Source organism: Corvus brachyrhynchos, unplaced genomic scaffold, assembly GCF_000691975.1.
Source record: "Corvus brachyrhynchos isolate BGI_N302 unplaced genomic scaffold, ASM69197v1 scaffold26, whole genome shotgun sequence".
NCBI lineage: Eukaryota > Metazoa > Chordata > Aves > Passeriformes > Corvidae > Corvus > Corvus brachyrhynchos.
Window position 1 is genome coordinate 11,778,603 of NW_008239324.1, and position 21,089 is coordinate 11,799,691.

The 21,089-nt window shown below is 39.0% G+C and overlaps 2 protein-coding genes and 1 long non-coding RNA gene across 3 annotated transcripts in view; 1 reads left to right on the top strand and 2 right to left on the bottom strand.

Annotated features, from left to right (window-relative positions):
• The window catches only part of GPT2 (glutamic--pyruvic transaminase 2), a 26,947-nt gene that overhangs the window by 4,839 nt on the left and 1,019 nt on the right, over positions 1-21,089 (bottom strand). The window contains exons 2-9 of the mRNA XM_008638805.2: positions 11,284-11,373; positions 9,696-9,804; positions 5,925-6,058; positions 3,679-3,922; positions 2,841-2,920; positions 2,145-2,281; positions 1,278-1,452; positions 352-507 (exon numbers count right to left, since the gene is read on the bottom strand). Of these exons, the coding sequence (XP_008637027.1) occupies positions 352-507; positions 1,278-1,452; positions 2,145-2,281; positions 2,841-2,920; positions 3,679-3,922; positions 5,925-6,058; positions 9,696-9,804; positions 11,284-11,373 (1,125 nt within the window). The remainder of the gene's footprint in view (positions 1-351; positions 508-1,277; positions 1,453-2,144; positions 2,282-2,840; positions 2,921-3,678; positions 3,923-5,924; positions 6,059-9,695; positions 9,805-11,283; positions 11,374-21,089) is intronic.
• Positions 14,667-21,089, top strand: part of CUNH16orf87 (chromosome unknown C16orf87 homolog) — a 26,356-nt gene continuing 19,933 nt past the window's right edge. The window contains exon 1 of the mRNA XM_008638927.2: positions 14,667-15,626. Within this exon, the coding sequence (XP_008637149.2) occupies positions 15,486-15,626 (141 nt within the window). The 5' untranslated portion in view covers positions 14,667-15,485. The remainder of the gene's footprint in view (positions 15,627-21,089) is intronic.
• On the bottom strand, positions 20,560-21,083 carry LOC108448324. The gene is made up of 2 exons (XR_001864169.1): positions 20,817-21,083; positions 20,560-20,712 (listed from the first exon to the last, which is right to left on the bottom strand). It is a non-coding gene; the product is annotated as an uncharacterized LOC108448324 (long non-coding RNA).

Sequence of the window (21,089 nt, forward strand, 5' to 3'; positions counted from 1 at the left end):
TGCTGAATGGGGTTTTCCTTGTAGGGTCAGAAGCACACTGCCACTCACACGTGCTGGCCTCCCTAACCCAGGCACAGGCAGCAATTTGAAACCTCACAGGGCCAGCTACTTGTGTGACTTAAACACCAGCGTCCTTGGGGACACTCTCAACCTGGGAGCCTTAGCACTATGATGAAACGATCTGTTTTGTTTTCCTCTCTTAAAATAAAGGTCATGTTATATTTAAAATCATACACAGCCCATGAAATACTGCTTTTGTACTCCATCTCTGGAATCAAAGTTCATCATTAGAAGTGGCAGGTACAGGTGAGAGGAGGTTAAAATGGATTGGAGTAAGAATGACTGACTGACCTCAGCTTCCTCAATGGCTTTGGAAGGAATAAAGATCCGTGGGAAAGCGTACATAGCTCCTTGAAGAGGATTGCAGTGAACTCCTGGGATCTTGTTAAACATGTCTTCTGTTAGTTTGGCTTTTTTGGCAAGATTGTTCAAAACAGATTCCTTTTCCTGTTTAAAAGGAAGGTGTTCAGTTGGACACATTTGAAGTAGCAATAAAAACACCAGGAGAAACTATGTTTCAAAAAGCCTTCCCCAAATGAAACACCGGTAGGGCTTTGCTGAGCTATTAGAGAAAACCATATTCCGAATTCCAGTTCTGCTCTTAAAAACAGCAGTGCAAAAAGGCTTTAGTAGGATACAATTACAGTGTTGTAGTCAGACAATAACCTACAGAAGTCTCTATCTTTGTGCCTTCTTCTCACAGTCTTCTTTCTGAGCATTCACTCTTGGCTATTTCTAGAGACCGTGTTAGCTGAGCCTTTGGTTGGACTTGATAATGTAATATTTTAAGACAGAGTCAGCTTCATTTTTACAAGTGAGAAACTATATGTATACTTCAATACAGATTGTCATGTTGCTCAGTATATAGAGACACTGGATATTTAAGAAAAAGATTGATTTTATTATTTTATTTAAACTTATATTCCTGATTAAATTTTAGTAACAGCAAATCTTATTTAGTAAACCTTTTGCCATATTAAACACAGGAAAAAATTTGAATTTATCAGCAAGAAAACTGATTTGATAATGCCTTCCTAGTATTTTTAAGTGTCATATTAAGTTAATTTTGAATACACTCCATAGTTCTGTAAATTAGTGTTAATACAGTATTGTCCAAGGAGGAAGGAAAGAAGACTGATCTCTGTGCATAGTTTGAGTTCCCAGTACTTAGGATAGGTTTGGGAAATGCACAAAAGAACAAGCATGTTATTGCTGACCTTTATGAACTGTGCATAAGATTCTTCTCCAGGTACTGGAGGATTCACCACAATATCCATGGCTGCTTGTCCTGAGACTGGAGGACAAAGGCGAACAGAAAGCAGCTTAACGAGCTGTCCTTTAATTTCCGGGTGCAAGTTAATGACCTCCATGTAACCTCCTCTGTAGCCACATCTGTGACAAAGTGAACAGAAGAGGTTGGTTAACCTCAAGTGTATAAATACCACAAAAGCATTGAAAATGACTGCAGAAGTGGAAAGTCAATTAATGAGAATCTTACAACAGGTAACATACAGGTTGTTGAAACAGCTGCCACACTGATAATGGTTTCAGATGGAGCTACATGACATTAAGTCCCAGTATCCCATACAGAGATAAAGGTGGACAAGCAGCTTCCCTATTAGGCAAGGTAACAATTAACATGGATCTTTAATCTTCAGAACAAGAGCATATGGCTGTAGCAGTATACATTTAATCAAAAAATTCTTTTTCTTCCATCTCCTGCTCCCCAAAACAACCATACCCAAACATTTGTAATACCAAACCTCCCAGTGATTAGTGAGCTGTTCCCTTGAATGTTGGAGGCCAATTTTCCTTTATCACAGGTCCAGATTGGGACTGTAGGATTTCACCTTTGTGGGACTGAGGCATTAGGTGTCTGAAATAAATATGCTTATTATTTGGTACTTTGAAAACCACTGAGTTAATCCATTACTCCGTGCTTGTTTCTCTTTTCTTAATAGTCTTTAGTTAAAATTAATAGAGGATTAATTACAGTGGATTACCTTCAGGTCAGTAACATAAAAGGGCTGTCCAACCAGATTAACGAGGAAGATGAAATAAAAAAAAAACTAAATCAGACTTACTCGCCCATGTATCCCTTAGAGGTGGAGTGAAAAGAGGCCAGCTCAACATTGTTATAGTACTCGGGTCCCATCTCATACAGAATCTTTTTGAAAGAATGAAACTGGCATCCTTCAGAGTACACATTGTCCTGGTAAACCTGAACAGTCAGAAGACATTAATGTGCTCTGTTCCCCCAACTAAGGATAAAACATGGCCTTTTAGAGAGGCAGATCTGAACTGAAGAAACAGTCCTTACACTCAAAACTTAAAAGCTGTTAGAAGACACAAGGTTCTTTGTTAAGTAATAGTTACTGTAATGATACTTTTTATCTGATGTGACCACACTTAAAGGCTGGGCCTTTGGAAGAACAGTGAGCTGCTTTGTATGATTTAACCTTTACTTGTATGTTTAAATTGATTTTCCTTCTGTTTCTTCCATTTGAAGTGGTCTGAGCACCACACAGGTTTTTAGGTCTGTTGCAGCAAAGTTCTTCCTTGTGTCCCCTACACTTTCTCTCTAGTTCAAACCCAGATCAAGCCACCTGTTATACTGATCCTTTGATATTAAGAATCTTGCATGTCTGTTCATGTCTTAATATGGTAACAGAGAGTCTGTTCCCTGTACTTAAAAAATACCAATACCACACATGGAACAAAATTAAACCTCATAAGAGTACTCTTAGCTGTGCTTTTGAGAGAACAGATTATTCCATTACCTCATCAGCCAGAAGAAAAAGTTTCTCTTCCCAAGCAAAGTGTATCACATCTTCAATGCACTTTCTGTTTTGCACCTGTCCTATAGTTTGATTTTTAAAGCAAGAAGAAAGTTAGTGGAGTGTACACATACCAATCTTTTCACCCAGACTTACTCAGATTGCCAACTTTTCAAGAAGATATCACTCGTCCTCTGAAAAGTGCTATTGAACTTTAGAATTCCGTTCACTAAGTATGAAATTAAGGAGCATTTTCGGAAGAATTATGGTACAAGGTAACTTAGTCCATCCTAAGCAAAGGAAGTGTGAGATACGGTAATCAACCAATGACTTATTCAGAGTACTGTGTGTACAGCTAATCACTGTAAATGCTCATATGCATGATGGTTAGGTGGGAGCTAGTTTCTTACCAGTCAACCTCAACTACTCAAACAACTAAATTCTGAGGGAGGCAGTGCTTGCCACTGAGTTCTGAGTTTTTACAGTCATTGCCTCTCAGAAGCAAGGGGCTACAGGCTATGCCAGAGGCAAGATCTTTCACAGAGACCAGAAGTGACTGAAAGTCATTCCACAAGTTTGGAAAACTTCAGTGGAAGCAGTGGCTTCAAATGGGATCCAGTGAAGTGAACCTGCTCCCTCCTTTCTGGAGTTCCATGATACTGAAAATATGTTTCTAAAAGTAAAACATACTGTCCTACTTAGAGCACTGATCTCTGGAATTCAGCTTTATGCATTTGATAAGTACCTAGGATTTGCCTGCAGTGTCAAATGAATGAAAAAGTAAAGAAAAAAAAGGTCTTAAAACCCATAAACCCATTCACTAAACAAAATTCCTGCAGACCTGTGGGATTTCCAGGGTTGATGATGCAGAGGACTTTTGGATTGCAGTATGCCTTAGCCTCATTCAAGGCACGGCGAAGTTCATTCACATTTAGAGCCCAGCAATTTTCTTCATCCAAATAGTAGTTCACCTGGATAGCATCCAGTTCAGAGATGGCTGCTGAATATAAGGGGTACTGGGGTATAGGAATCATCACTCCTGTTCGGGATTTGCCACCTCCTGAGATCAGGATCTTTAAAATTGCCTGGGGAAAAAGTAGGAATTAAAAAAAAAAAAAAAAAAAAAAAAAGCTCACACACCAGAATTAATAATACACTCTGGAATAAGTTACTAAACTTCCTTCCTAAAAAAGTCTAGAGTTAAGGCAGATTTCTGTCCTAGAAACAGATAGTCAAAGAGAATTATTTATTTCAGGTTGTTACTGGTTGAGTAAGGATGGTCTAAGCTTAATGGAATCCTCTCATGACATAGCTTCCAAAGATCATGCCAGATTAACTGCAAAATTTAGGAAAAACATTCTGAGCACAAAGCTAGAGGGCAAGTTCGCAACAGGAATATCAAGATAATGATTTTTCTGCTGTGCCCTGTTGTAAGCAAAGAAGCTTTAGCTAGTTCTTGCTCATTGCCTTCCATTCATTTTGTCTCATTAACGACAAGAGACCAATAAATAAAAACAGAAATTAGAACTGGGGCCTGTGCAGATTCTCCCTGGGAACAGAGAAACCTGTTTTCCATTATGAGCAATTATGTTTTTATTTTCAAGTAACAGAACAGATCAGAAGTCTGCATGTGTTGGGACGGAAATAAAATCATATGTAGTTTATTCCCAGAAGACACAGACAGAAAGGTAATGTTTGTGCTAAGGTCAGTCCAGACAACTTCCTTGTGCCCAATGGCTGTGTGATGTGGAGGCTTTTTACATGTGAATTAAATAAAACAGTGCACAAGGGGCAGGAAGCAGAGAGATTTCTTGCCTTTATAACCAAGGGAGAACTCTGAAGTACAGGTGCAATCAAAGCAATCATCCTTATCAGCATGTAATTGGCATCTAAACCCAAAAATATCTTTTCTCTCAGCAGCAGTATCCTTTAGTTTCTTGGTGGTTCTGGTACAAAATCTGCTGCTCTGTGCCTCTCATCACATACTCAGCTGCTAAGCTAATGATTGATAATCGATATAATTTTGTACCCACCACTAGTTTAAAAATACCAAGCATCCAAAACATATAATCAGGACCAAATGCATATTTAAAAACTCCTCAACACCCTCTCTCCCCTGAGGTTGTTTTGTCTTTGGAAGGGCCAAATAATGAGACTCGTTGTGGTGCTGACTTTACAGCAATGGTGAAATCAAATCAGCATGGTGCAGATTAGATGTACTGCGCTGCCATTCCTGACAAGCTGCCAGTGTCAGAAATTCTGGAAAGCCAATTGACTGCAGACCTCTGGAGAGCTGTTCCTGCCGGAGCGTTGTCATTCTGAACTCTGCCACTAGATGTCCTTTAAAAAAAAACCACCTTCACCAACACACTGTCAAAGGCTCTGCCACTAGATGTCCTTTAAAAAAAACCACCTTCACCAACACACTGTCAAAGGCTGCTTTCGTAAAAGCCAAACTGCTGCTGTACTATCAGTGAATGGGTCTGTGTAAAGGAGCAATCTGATAGAGACTGGTATTCCTGTCTTAACTGAGGACCGTCTTTGAACCTTGGCTGAACACAAAACCTGAAGTGTTTCTCAAACAAACTGAAATACACAGACAGAAATACATCTTTGGGATTTTCACTGGCATTGATCTGCACTAGCAGAGTTTACTTGGAAGAAGAGCTGCTGAGACTTCTCACCTCTGAGGTCATTCCCTCTTCCCTCTGCCACTGCTTGATACCCTCTAATCTCCAATGTTTATGTATCTTAATCACTGAGGACAACCATTATTTAGTCTGAATGCTCTGAATCTTCTAAACTCATATTTAGGCACCTGTAGTTCATACCACCTTTACAGAAAAGTACAATTTAATGTATATTAAGAGACTGCGCCTGCTTCTCAGCTGGCACCTGACATCCACACAGGGGGTTCACTGGTTTGTTCACAGGATTGGATATTCATTGAATGGGGCTTCAGTATCTGCCAGACCAAACTCACAGGACTTTGTGAGACCAGAGGTTTAACAGAGATTTGTATTTCCAGAGGTAACTGATAAGCTGCAGTTTGTACCAAGAAAGGACAGGTTTCATTTTAACACTTACAGAAATGCCATCGCTTGCCCCAGTGGTGAGATAAATGTTATCTGGATCTGCAGGAACCCCTCCATCTCTTCTTTCAATATATGAAGCAACATCTTCACGGATGCAATTTATACCTTGACTGGCAGTGTAGGATCCTGTGGCAAACAGAAAATTAGATGAGAATTCAGTACAATGTACATCAGATTTTCTGTTTGCTAGCAAAACTCCTGAGCTAATATTGTATGGAGTAGTTTGCATATGAGCCATATTTATATGGATCCCCAGGATGGATTTGGTTTTCTTTCCATGGAGGAGGAAAGGGAGCTGGTTCATTCATAGAGCAAAAGAGTTAATTTAGAGTTAGACAAATACAATAAGTATCACTAAAATACAAAAATAACATACTGGATTGGTAAAAAGCATGATTTCAAGCCTATTTTGCAAACTGGGACAGCAATCCCATTTTTACTATCTTTCAGTAGCTTTCTTTATTTTGGAAGCACTTCTGAATGTAAACAAACTCCTGTTTAAGTAATGGGAACAAGGAACAGAGGTAGTATGTGCAATAGAAAGGAAAGTAACTTCTTCTATTCCATGACAAATATAAGGGTTTTATTTGCAATATGAAAATAACGTATCATTTTCTCCCACAGTCTGAAACCAAAAAAATCCTAAACTGCTTCTCTTCTTCCCCCACAGCATCTCCCACAACCATTTTTCAGCAGAAATGTCTAGAATCACCCCAATCTCATGTGCAGTTTACAGAGCACAACTAATAATCTTAAATAAAATGAGCTGTTAGATGCCTGTGTGCATCACTGCTGAGTATGTGCAACAAATAAAGAGTAAAAATAAGCCTAGGTCAAGGTGAGGAATGGATTCAAGCTATGAAGCCTAAGACTGACGGACAAAGAAGTGACAAGTGTACATCTATTTTAGAACACTGTCAGGAAGCCGCAGAATCTTCTTTGCTTGTTGGGTGCAGTGGAATAATTGTGCCTGACTTAATTCTTATCGTTCAGTTATCTGCTAGTAGTCTGCCTGGTAGGACTTCTGTGAAAGCATGATTTAAAAAGACAAGGAACCTTTGCAAGTACTGCACAATTGCATGGGACAAAACAGTAATTCAGGGCATGAAGTTCCCTGATGTCCTAAACATTCACTTTTACAGGACTAGAAGTTATATCGGGTCTGTACATGGGTCTTTGACCACAGCTAGGAAGATGTTGTTAAAGGAGGAGAACAAACCTAAGTTGTCATTCTGTCTTGTGAGCCACTGGGTGCTGAGTCCTACCACTCTGAGGTTATACAGAACATTTAATTGATCTGTACTTCTACACTTAATTGTACTCAATTGATGGCTTTGACTAGAATCCGTATGTTTGCATTGTGGGATGCAAATAAATAAACCCAACCCAATAAAGCTACATATATTATGTATTTTTGTATATAGGAGAGGGGTAAATGTCTCAAATGCCTGGAAAGACATGCCATTTATCCCACATGCAAAGTAAGTGGTGTCAGTAGAATCCCAGAGTGTTTGGGACACATGAGAAGTTGAGGACACATCTGAGCCTTTATATATGGCCTGGGAGTAGCGAGACTCAAACCATGAGTAGGGATTTGCCAAATGAATGTTCATTGGAAGTGAGGGTATTCCAGTTCATTTCCAGAGGAAAAGACACTCATATTAACTTTGCAATTAATACATTTAAATAGGCTGGTATAGATGTGGGTGTAACACTTCAAATGGCTTTGACCATATGTAGTGATTTCACCCTTGTGTTGGATTGACAAATTTGTTAAAAAATAAGGTTTTGAAGAAAACACAACACTTAAAGCTACAGAGAGAGGTCAGCTTTTAATCTTTGTTTTTTTCAGAAGAAAGCAAATTTCTCCTTCTCAGCCATGAAGAGAACAGCAGTAAGTTGTCAGACTACCAACAAAGTGATAGGGGTAACTTCCATTCAGCTGCACATCCCTGTGCCTCCAACTGCATGTTTTGAGATGCTGTACAGAGGCTGATGAGCTCCAGAGACCAAAGAAGGGGCTGACACACCATACTGGAGACAGGCAGGGTGGAGAGGGGGAAGAAACCACTACAGCACATCAGAAAGGTCTACTGTGGTTTTAGTTGTCAGGAATTTAGAGATACAGTTGTTCTTGGCATAAATAATTTCAAGATAAAAAGACATTTAGACTCCAGTTACTTACAGAACCTCAATTTATCCACTGACATTAAGAGGGTGTATTCAGAATTATCATCTTATTTGAATATTGCAACAGTTTCAGGCCTACTTCCTCAGAATCTACTGAGCTAACAGAAATGATGGGAAATGCATGATCTTCTGAAAAAAAGGAACATATTTCTGAAATATTATGCAAGGCTGAATTCCTTATACTTTACTCCAACATGGGGCTGTGATGTCCCACACCACCACGCCCTTAAGGGGAAGGGAGCACCAAGGGGCCAAGACTCATCATTCTGAGAACTCCTTCCATGTCCCTGAATTTCAGAATCACTACAAAGAAAGACTGAGTCAAAACTCAAATGTATCCCCAGTAACTCTTATGTGCCAACAGTACTATGTGCATTTATTGTTCCAAAGTAAGACAGGAAAGGGATTCATTTAGCTAGAGGAACTTCTCAGTTTTGATAAATGTATTTTTAATGGTCTACATTAAAAGAAAAACCAATACGAAGAAGGTGAAGATAAAATACATTCTGTATTAGGCTGTGTTGTTAGGAATAGTCCAAAGCCGAAATAACTGCTAATGCAATCACTGTTTATGTTTTGTTTATTTTATTAAGTTTCACAGCACCTACTCTCAAAATATGCCAGTGCAAATAGGCACTGCAATCACAAAGATTAAGAAATATGCCAATTACTGTAATAAGTCCTCTGAAATGTCACTGTTTGCCTACTTGAAAGAATGTAAGTGTGTCAGATTCATTGCTGCACCCAGCAGTATCTGCAAAGTGGAAATTCTAGTGGCATTTGCCAGGTACAAGTAGGCAGCACAGTCACCATATGAGAAAGAAATTGTCTCTTCCATTTCCTTTCTACTGAATATGCAAAGTTTGTACTTATGTGGATATTACATGTGTACTCTTGTAGGAACAGTAGTTGAAGAACAGAGCCTTGTAGTTCTTTCACAAGTTGTTATTTTACCTTGGAGAAACAGAGCTCTGACATCTTCAGTTAAAACTATCTCAGCTAGGTAAAAAAATACCACCTTTCAGCAGTGTAGCTTTCCTTTTGCAGAGCATTATCACCTTGGTACCTGAGTTTCTGATACCCCAGTTCATCCTCCGACAAACATACTTGAACTGACAGTTCAAAATAAAGATCCAGGAGCATGCACTGGATCAGCTGAGATGGACATATATTGTTTGTTGATACCAGCATTACAGAGACAGTAGACTCCTTGGCAGAGGAACCCTCTGGAGAGGGTAAAACTGTAAAACCCTCCACCCAGTCTTAGCAGGAGACACAGAGCCCCAGATTAAGAGATATCATACCAACAGAAGAGAGCCTCACTAGTACTTTCTGCCACTTTCCTAGTGCAAAAAATCTCAGCATTCTGTTTAGTTACGCGTAGATGTTATTGCGGCAAGGGCTCCATAGATGTATAACCTTCACCTCCTCCTCTGTCACAAGTCCCACCAAGAATTTGCACCATTTGTCACCACCTGTAGGTCACACTGCAAACCCGCCCCACCAGCTGCAGATATTGAAACCATCTTTGTTGTTGCTAATACCAACAGGAGCAACTGGAACAGAGCCTTACCTAAGCTGTTTCCTCCACAGCCCTGCAAGATCCGTCTGGCTCGCTTTTTGGCATCTTCTGGAAAGCTCGGGCTGTCCAGCAGGTTTGGGTATGTACACAGGGCCACTACCTGGAGTGCCAAGAAAATGTAAATTGGCCACTTTTCAATGGTTATTTTAAGTTGATGATATTAGGTTAACTTTTCTTGGAAATTAAGATCACAAATACTGGCTAATTTAAAACAGGTTGTTGATGAAGACTTTGCAGTTGTTTTTTTTTAAGGGTTGTGCTCACAGAAGAGAAGAAATCTTATCATGTTCCAAGTTATGCTGATAAAAACAGCTCTAGAATTATTAACTATTTGTACTACAGACAGTGAAGATTGGAGTCCAGGTGAGCTAAGTGTAGTGCAAACACAGTAAAGCACAGTTAATTATTCCTATGTTATCTCTAACCAGCTCCATCTTCCACTCTTTGTGTATTACTAGCCCACTTTATTGACAGGAAATCAAGACTTTAAATATGGAGCAGAACTGAGAAATACGATCAGCTTTTGAAGTCCTAGATGCATGTTCTAATAATCCTTCCCCAAAATAACTTCTAGTTCGTACTGATTTGAATTTGTGGGAAACATTGAATTAAAAAAAGAAGTGGTGATATAGAACATAGTAAAAGTAGCAAGACGGCCCGGCAGAATTAAGTTAATGAAGGAATGTAAGACACAAAGAATTGAGAGCCCTCTCTTGAGATCAGCTTAATTTATTCCAGTCTCTCTCATTTTTATGCTTACATGGTGTAATATGGATAGGCTGTTGTCATCTTGTTGGACAAAGAGAATGAATTAATCCATGTCTGTGCACAGTCATGGGGAGAAAGGATTTCCCATTTTATTTAATAACATTGGAATAACCTGTAATATGTCTGAATAATTTGTAAGAAGCTCAGGTCTCCCTAGTTTGCTGCACAGCTCGATTTTGTACCCTCATCACCTGGACTCGCAGTTTGATAAGGCTTCAGTTTGTCCTGCAAGTCTCTGAATTTACATTATTATAGACGGAGGATTTTACATGAGGATGTGAGGGATGCTCAGTAAACAGGATAATACTCATTTTAACCTTATTTGTGTTTTAGGAATAATATACAAACATGAACTCTGTTGTAATCTTCCCTAAAAGTTAACATACAAATTAGCTTGCCCAGAGGTAAAATGTGCAAAATGAGATACGGTACAAGTAGTTGAAACCAGCTACGTGCAGATCTCAAAGTATACTCTCAGATGAAGAAAGGTTTTTGTTTTTCTCTTTAAAGACAACCACTTCCTTTCTTGAAGAGCATTATTGGTAATGAATGTGCTGACTGATAACACAGAAGTGGCAGGAAAAAGTATGGGTGGGGAATGATATGGAAACTAAGGAAAGCTATTGTGTTAAAAGAGGACAATCAACAAGCAGTAGGACTTCAGCTCAAAAATGAACATTTTTAATTTTTTACAAAAGAACTATTTTAAGTCTAATTGCATCTAGGCAATCACTTATATTAACACCCGTATCAGATAGCTTTTAAGGCATTCTAATAAAAAATTAATAATAATGTTTTATAGTAGTCTTACCTGACGGAGAAAGGTGATTGGTCTCTGTCCCATTGCATGTGCATCTCCAATGTTGGCTTTAATCACTTCAGTAAAAGGTTTTTTGATTCCCTAGAAAGGGATAATTCAGAATGTTTTGTTAGGGCTGAAGTAGATCATTCTTCTTTAGTATCTGTCACATGGCTGTAACTAAACAGTGCCTGATCTCAGAACAGCTACAGTGTTTAAGGTAAAGCTTAATGCATTTCTTATGCAATACTGCCAGTAAATCTTAAATGGTTTACAGAAATTGTGTTGACTGTGACACATTTTTAAATGATAGACTGGCTTTTATTCTTCTGCTAGCTGCAAGTAAGAGACTGATTTGGCTGTAAACTACATATTGAAGTAAAAAAAATGAAAAAAGGGCATTTTGAATTGTCAGTATTAGAGCAACTTCTTTGAGACACCTAAGGGAGGGATGGATCAGTCAAGAAGCTAAAAAGACTTGAGGATATTTGAGAAACCACCAACAAAAGAAACCTAAAGACCTTTAGTTCTTTTAGAGTCAAAACAGTAAAGATATTGCTTGCTTATTTATTTTATACTTAGATTAAGTATTCCTTGTATGATGACCCCACTTTTCCATGTAGAGATGTTTCACTATATATCATAGTGAGGCTCTGTATGATAAACAGAAGTGCTAAATAATCACCATGAATATTTAAAAGCTTCCTAGTCTCTAAAATCTGAACAGCCAGCCATTTTTCCTGTGAGAAACTGAATGCATCATGAAAACACAGGGAAGGAAGTTAATGAATGTTGATTAGCAATCACAGCTCTTTAAAAAGCAAAATAAAATAAGGGCATAAAAAAGGCAAGGAACTGACTGGTTGAAAAAAACACCAGTGGTTTAAATAAAAAAAAAGATTCACTGAAAGTAAAAGACAACATTACAAGAAGAATAAGTGAGATAGGCAGTAATAAATTTACAGTTGTTCTAAGAGATAGTAGGAAGGCCTCTTAAGAGTGACAGAATTGTCATGTGGACTAAGGAACTGCAAAATGAGACTGATTAGTTTTCTGTAGAAAATTACCAGTAACAACTTGCTTTGGGCATGGACTCAGAAAGCCTCTTCCTGGTCCATGTATTTACAGACAATAACTGGATTTGGATATAGAATATGTGGCTGGCAAGCCTTGACTGATTTTTGCTTTTCCACCATGGACTATGATGCTGGACTTCAGTGACAGACTCAAACCCAGATGTGCAAAGATAACAATAATACAGGTACTCATCAGGGATACAGATCCCCAGGTATGCCAAGATTTGGAGGTTTAAGATTTGGATGCCAAGATTTGGAGGTTTAAGATTTGGATTTTTAAGATCTGGAGGATTATCCCCACTCATATAACTGAAAGCCTTCAGGATTTTTTTTCTTTTAAAATTAAATATGTAGTTAGAAATGGCATTAGGACCAGACAATTTGGCTTACATGATCCTGATTGAAAAGGGTAAATTTTACATGGCCTTACATTTAGCAGCAATAGAAAAAAAGTTCACTTAAAATAATTGGAAGTGACACACTGACTTCATCAAGTCATTTGCTTTTATGCTTGTTGATCTGAGTCCCTAAATTAAGAGCTGAATTCAGCTCTAAATAAAGAATTAGAAATAGGGATGCCAGATAAACATTAGAGTTATCTGAGGCTGAAGTTTAGTAATTTATGAGTATGTAAACAGCTAAAAATGTGTTTTCTTCAAGCTATCTGGGGTCCACTGACAGCACATTGTTTCATTCTAATTACAAATAAGTAGGAAGAGAAAGAGGTATGTAGAAGAAGAACAAATTCTATTTGCTTGAAATGAAGAAAAATTCCCACATACTTCGGTTGCATTTGGTCCTTACAGCAAATTGAATCAGTTTCACTAGATTTGCAAAGTAATACAAATCTGTTAAGGAACACGGATACTTCCTTTGCCTTAAGTTAGGCAGTCTGAAAAAACAGCTACGTGAAATAGAAGTACTCTGGTTTATCAGATTAAAACCAGAACAAACCAACTCCCTAATAATAGAAATACCCTACATTAAATTTTTTGCTCACAAATACTATTGTGTTCTGCAATAAAAAAAATAGCTGCTTCTTTGGTTGGTGAAATGCTGAAAGGTACTTGGCATTTCATAACGTACTTTTGGAGTTTTTATAGCGGCACAGCCTTTAAAACAAAGGTAACAGAGCTTTTTGGTGTCTGTGTCAAGTTTATCATAAATAATGTTGTAGCTTATTAGCATTGATACCATCTGAATCTTTATTAGGGCCAAACTCAGTGCTTTTGCCATCACTGCAAGTATAGAATCATCACCTACTCCACAAACCCCACACTGCCTTTGCTTCTCAAATGATGGGTCTGGAATAAATAGCAAACCATACACAATAGTTCTCTCACCATAAAATCTTGTTAGAGAAGTAATGATGGGTTTTCTGTGTTGTGCACACAGTTCCCATCGACTTAAAGGCCCACGGCCCTCTTCATTAATTTGTATTTCTTGGTCTCAGCTACAAGAGCTGTTATCTTTTTTGTCTTTCAAATGCTTTTAAATAACTGGAGCCTTTTCCTTCCCTGACAACAAGTTAATATCAGCAATTTTTTAGAACTGTCTTCACAAGACTTGCTATATCCTCTCTTAGTGAAATCTATACAAAAATTGCTACATCCACTTAGTATTTTTCTATTACTTGATTTCCAGGCTCTCTATGTTAAAAAAGGAGTATGAGAAGTTGTTCAGATTTAGTCTAAAATAAGAAGTTCTAAACAAGTTCTTAAAAATGTCTAGAAAAGTTCTTTAGAACAAAAAGTCCCATCTTAGCATTTCAAAAAGAAGGAACAGAAAACAATAACAGGCAAGAACAAGTGCTGAATGGTAATGGGTCAAAGTTCCAAAGCAGGGATATCCGATGGCAGCAAGGGAAGTCTAGACAGTGCTTGTGCCTCTGCAGATGAGTTCAAGGCAGAATTCTGCTCAGATGCTTCTTACAGAGCAGCATTAGTCACTGGCTACTTGTGTCAAGGTTTCTCCTATGATGATGGGTGTGGGTATCCAAGGGGAGGGTTATGCCAAATCCTTTTTTTGGAAGGTATGTGGAAAGATCTGTATGAAAAGAGGAAATGTGAATGTGATGTTGATAACCTCAACATCAGATTGCAAAGAAGTAGGAAAAGGGCTGCAACAGGTCATAGATTTATTCCACTGCAGAAGGCTAAGCAGTTTTTAACCATGTCAGCAACATACCTGAGCTGAGACTATTTATGTCCCTGCAAGCCAAGGAACACAGAGGGGGAGCAGGAACTGGGCCATTGGAGTTGTTTTGCTCTCCTCTAGGGATCCCTCACCACACTTGTCTGTCTCTCATCCCCTCCCTCTCTTTGGGTGCAGGCAGGCTTGCAAGGTGTGTTCCAGAAGCAGTCTGGCTGGATTGAAGCTGGCAGATTTGCAAAAGGGAAGCTTGCATAACAGGAGCTCTAATAACAAACTCGTGAGCAGTAAGTTCCAGATTGAGTCTCCTGCCTTCTGAAGAGGGTATGAACCACATCAAGGAGGAAAACCAATGCCCAGCCCTACAAAACAAGCTCTGCTCCAGCCTCCTGCCTTTGGCGGCACCTCACACTGTGCTCACAAGGTGATTCAGCTTCAGCTCGGGAACAAGGCCAGGCTCCTGCCACTCTTCTGACAGTGTTAGCAAACAGATTCATGATAGTAGCCACTTTTAAAGCTGGAGAAGCCATCTTTCACTTTCACGTTTAAAGGAGAAAATATTAAAAACATGGACTTTCTTTTAGTACCTGTCTTCTGGATAATGAAAGGATTTTAATGGATGAAAGAATCATCCAGGATTTGGAATATGCTCTTCAGAAACTACTTCCTTCAACAGTTACTTCTGTCTCTCTGCTCTTTTCAGAAGAAATGCATCTTTTAAGAAAACAGATGAAAAACATCTGAAACCTGAAGCAAGCCAGACACAATTATACTAACAACTGTATCTAAATATCACATGAAGTTGGGAGAAGGGATTTTTATATGTGAACTAGAATTCATTGGTGCAGAGCCAGTATAATAACAAATGCAGTTTACCAGGTTTGGGGAAGCTTCCTCTTCTCCTAGACATCCCCATAGCCTCAAAAAATACAACAGAAAAGGAGAACAGTATGAAACAATGAGCTGTCTCTCAAAGAGAGAGTGACGATGCAAGAAGTGTTGAGAGAATTACTTGATCAAAGAAACAATGTGATGCCAGAACATACACCACCCATGAGGCCAATGCCCTGCCAGGAGCTGGTTTGTCTCTTAGGAGTTTTAGAGTACCTGGAGGTTCCCTTTACAAAGGTACCATCTGAAAATGCTGGCAAACTGCAAAATACCACTGTGCCCAGAAAGAGTAAAGAAGGGTGCAAACTGACCTGACACTGTCTTTGCTAAAACTTCAGCAAATTTCAAAGGAAAACCGTCAGTCTGGAGAGAAGCATGTGTTGATTTGGTAATAGGAAAGAATTGAAAAGGGTTCCTTTGAGAAGGCCACTAAAATGTGAGCTGCTTTTAATCCCAGGAGAGTAACATGGTATTACAGCTATTTCTGAATTTCAGGATTTGCCTGCTCCTGGCTGCTCCCAATTGTTTCATTTTCACCACCATTGCTTTGTGCCTCCTCTTCATGGTTATCAGGCAATAACATCACACTATGAAACACTGTACTATTTCCTTGAGCCTGGTTTTGCTGTGACTTGCACAAACAAGCTGTACAATCAGAGAGCTGGCAAACCCAAACATTTCAGCATAGCTGAGATCTACGCTGTAGTAGCCAAGCTCCTTGCTTGCTTTTTTATCTCCTCCTCTCAAGAGGCCAAGAAGGCATTGCCCAGAGGCCCTTAACTAATAGGGACCTGAAGACCTGAATTAGCATTCCAATCTTTTTATTAAAACAGCTCACAGCAGAAAAATAAACCTGACCTGCTTACCATGGAGTAAGGCTTTGGGTTTGTATTATGCTTCTGTAGTTCAAGCTGACACGAGCTGTTTTGGGGAGGAAGGAGAAGGAAAGTTCTGGATTTTGACTTAAAATGGCAGTGATGACTTGCATGCCCCCTCATATCACATGAGGAAATCAGTGGGGCTGACCTTTCATTGGCAGATCTGATTCAGAGATTACAGAACAGAACTTGTCCTCAAGTTACTCTTGCCTGACACATTGACTAAAGTGGATTTGCATTCAGAATTTTTTGACTACATAGATAAAGTACTAGAATTCATGACAGAATTAAAAGACAGAATTAAAATAATGCTCATTAGAAAGTGATTAGACATTAGGACCCTCAACTTGAAGAGTTATTGGAAAAGGTCTATTTTGGAGTAAATTTTGCTAATGTGTTCAACCAGAAAATATCAAAAACTGGATCCTGTGGGTTGCGTGCTTCTGAACATACGATTTTGATAATCATGCTCTTGAAACCAGTTTTGTTTCAACTTCATCTGCAGTAGTTTTTTCCCCTCTTAAAAAACATGGGTTTTACTACAGATTCACTTACGTATGCAACATGTACAGACAACTGAGGAACAACAGTTCTGTCTTAATGAGGTCAGATGCTCTTGCCTGGAAGATACTTTCTCAGTGTGCACACAGTCACGTATTCAAAGCAGAAAATTATAGGATGGTAATTTAAGCTTAACATCTTTCATTACTGGGTGTACCAGTCAATCTTGTATCTTTTTCTTGGCGTGTTAAATCATATTTCTGCATGTCATTGTCTAAATTGTGTTTTATCTTTCCAAAACTCCCAGGGACACAGTCAACTCACATTTACAATTAAGGCTGGATTCTAAGTCAGATTTTTTCTATTCAATTTAGAAGCCTGATGAACTAGTGAGGGGGGAAAAAAACCCAAACCAGCTCTACAGTATTTTAACCAAAATACTTTAGCAGAAGCTGCCTGAGATTTCAGCTACATAAGTAGAAGGATTTTGGTAGTTTTATTGTCTAAATAGCAATGTAGGGAGTGAACAAGTGGCTTGAATAAACTTATTTGCAATAGTTATGCAAATGAAAAGCGTGGGCAGAGGAGATGAGCATACTGTAAAGGTAACAGAAAAATAGGGACTTCAGTGTATAGAAACTGTATAATGCCATTGAAGGCCCATGGCTCCAGGCCCAGGGTTGGGATGTGTTACCCACCTGCCCTATCGGAAGAACTTCCTACATGCTGACAATATATCCCTGCACACCATCCCTCTCCCCCTTTCTACCCTACAATTCTCTTTCAGTAACTTGAAAGTTTTGAAGGACCTTGCGTGCCTTACATTAAGCCAGGCACTGCTTCCAGTATTACCTGGGCTGACTTGTGGATCCTGAAGTGCTGTTTAATATGCATACGCTTTGTAAGGAGATGTAAGCCAACTTAACCTAACACAGAACTTGACATTATGTAAAACCCAATCAGGAATGGGGAGAAAAGGACAGTACAGATGAAGAGAAATGTCAGGGTAACAGATATGAAGGGATTTTTCATAACAAGGTCAGTTAAAATTAGCATGAATGCAAAGGAACAAATCAGGTATGTGTCCTGCCTATGTAAAGATAAGTTAGTTTGTTATTACTAATTAGGTGAAGAGAAGGGCTCTGTTCAGAGATTGCATTATTCTTGCATTGAATTTGTATTCAGGAGCAATTTTCTAGTCCGAAATGTAATTAAAGTCAATACTTGATATCGTAGCCATCTGTTAGCAAGTCTACACAAAGGGGGTAGAAAAAAGGTCTTACTTGACTGAGTTCTATTTAGAGTGTAATCATTTATTAAAATATGCCTGTGCTCTAGCTTGCTTTAAAAAGTTTCCAGAAACACCAAGGTGAATCGTTGAAGTTTGTTCTTTCTGTCATCTTAGTAAGCCAGAATCTGCTGATTGCTACCAATAGCAAAGGGGAAGAGAAAAGAGGTTTTCACTTTCGAAGAATGACACAATTTCAAAATTACGAAAGAAAGGTTCAGGAAAGTAATTCAAGTCACTGATTTTGCATGAAGATTTCCATCTTGAAAGACTTAATGTACATCAAACCCCTGATTTTCCACCTAGATGAATACAGGCCACAAGCCAACAAAACTTGTGAAATCCAGGTACAGCATGCCCACCTGTATTGGACAATCGATCTTATTCTGCTTTAATTGAGTATTCTACTTGTCACTTACATTGTCTTAGTCCCAAGCATATGAGCTGAAACTATTGCCTCATTTTTATTTATTTTTTAAGGAATATCCCTTCAGTTGCCCAGTCAAAGACTTCTTGAGTAACATTTTAGTCCTTGTTTCTGTGTTCACTGTGGAGTTAACAGCTCCTGTTGTGATCATTTGGACTTAATATAGAGAAGCAGCAAGTGCCAGATAGAATAATAGAGAAGCTGCTATTTGGGATCTGAACACTAACAAACCTCAAGGTAGATGAAAGCTTACACTGTGCAAACAGCTTCAAGTAGCTGTTTTACAATCTCCATAACAGCTGTGTAAGTTACGCAAGTATGAAGAGTAACCAAATGGAACCAAGTTTAAACAGGGAGAGCCTCTATCACATCTGATTAGACAATGGCTGCATTTAGGGTGCTTTCAGTTTAGAAACAAATTACCTAAAGGCATCTGGGCAGAACAGGATAAATGCAGATTTATTGCCATTGCTTCACCTCTGCCTGTTCTTGTTACCCCCAGTCACTGCAGTGCTTCCACTTCATACTGGGGAACCTCTGCTCTCCAGCCTGTGCAAAGCTCCTTCCCCATCAGAGGTAGAAGAGCTGCTATGGGGCAACTCTTGCTGTTAGTGAAGAGTAGCTGTGGATCTAGAGATACTGTGGGGCATCCCCTTCCTCTGCCAACCACTTCAGCCTCTTCTCTTCATCCAGCAGCGTTAATTCTGCTGGCAGTTGTTGGCCTAACTCTGTGAGCTAAGATTGAGAGGGATGGAAAAAGCTGTCCAACTTAATAAAAAGAAGTGCCACTGACGTGTGAGCACACATAATTAAATTTCAGACACGCACACGCAAAAAATAGACAATTAGATAACCTATATTTCACTTATAAGGAACTTGGGTATTACTCAACACTGTATCCTTTAGCAGACAGCTTGATTAAACAAGGGAATGAATAGCAGTATTTTTATCAGAAGGGCAAAGACAAATGAATAACTTGAGCAGTGTGGAAGAAAGTAAAGTCCTTCTGCTTGCTTGAGTTGATTAGTGTTCTTTGCAGATACACTGTCTCAACTTTTGCAGTAATTCTTCTCCTCTTGCCCTGCCAGCTGGGAGGTTTGTTTGCGTTACTCGTGTTAAAGCATAGTCACCTCTAGGAATGCTGGTAGCCATTATCAATGGCAAACATTATTTCATGAGTGTGGTTCCTGGAAAAAAAAAATTTAATGGAAAATGCCACATAAGTAGGCACAACGCAAAACTGACATAAAAATCTTTTAATATAGTAATTGGCAGTGACTTGCTCTTAGATTTTTTCATAAGTGCACAGCAGATTATTCTCTCTGTCAGTGACTCAGCTGGTAACTGGAGTAAGCAGGGGAGCTGGGAGGAGTTAGTGAAGGGCCTTTTATATTTGTTTTGTCAAGTAATATCTCCTGCTCTGCGATGTTAACTTGAAAAGAAACATACTCAGTGAGAACACTGAAAGATTTTATACTCTGGAAAATGCACCCACTAGGGAACCTAGTTGCGTAAACACAATGACACCTTTATAAACAAGTTTTAAGGCAAAAATCAAAACAGATGTTCTGAAATTAATTCCCCATCACCACTCTGAAGTTTTTAAGCGAAATCCTAAAAAAAGATGCTGTTTTTAATAATTATTGAATGAGACAAATAGTTGATGTATATACTATAGTGAGCTGAAAACGTTTCACCTTCTAAAACAAGGGGAACCAAGTAACACGAAGACCAGAGAATTAATCTGTTATGGTTAGAACTGCTGTAGCACTTTTTTGTTCAAAGCACTTTTCATTAACTAATGAAAATGGTCTTGCAGTACCTGTAATAAGATATTAGAAAGACTCTCTAAAGCAGCAAAGGCAGTGAATAATAGCTGAAATTACAGAAAAACTACTCTGCCAGATGCTTTATTCAAAACAAAAATAAGCAAGTCCTTGTGATGAGAGGGGAAGCTGTGGTTTGAACAGCAGAAGCAAAAAGACATGTCTGTATTGCTGAGGATTTATCTTTTTAATCTTTTTTTCAATACTCAAGGAATAAGAAAGAAATTTGAAGAACAAAATGTAAGCGATGACTGATTTGGATGCTTTATTTAGCACATATTGGCCCAGACTCTTAGGATCTGCTTTATTATCTGATCCTCCAAAGAGTACCAACCACCTACAACTTTGGGCAGCGTTACTGAGCGTTTGTGCTCTGAAGGCTTGTCCTCAGGCACCTCAACTTCTGCAATAAAAAAGGAGCACATTATCGGTGATCTCCTTGGACGACCCAGAGCAGTGTTGGATGAGGCTGCGGAGCAGTGCCTGGGATAGCCGGGTCTAGCTCACCTGTCAGAAGGCCGCCGCCGGTTTTGAAGGTGCCTCCCTGCCCCGGCCAAGGCAGTATCGCTAAAATCCTCATGAACGACTTAAACGCTCTATCAGTATGATGAAAGCTGGTCACTCACCTCCTTGTATAACACAAAGGACACGGGATTGCAGCAAAGGGTCAAAGTGGCCGGAGAAATGTAAACACTATTTTATGGGGGTGTCCCGTATCTGCCTCAGGCAGCCAGTGACACCAGATAAACAGTAGCCGGCCAGGGGCTTTCTTTGTTCCGT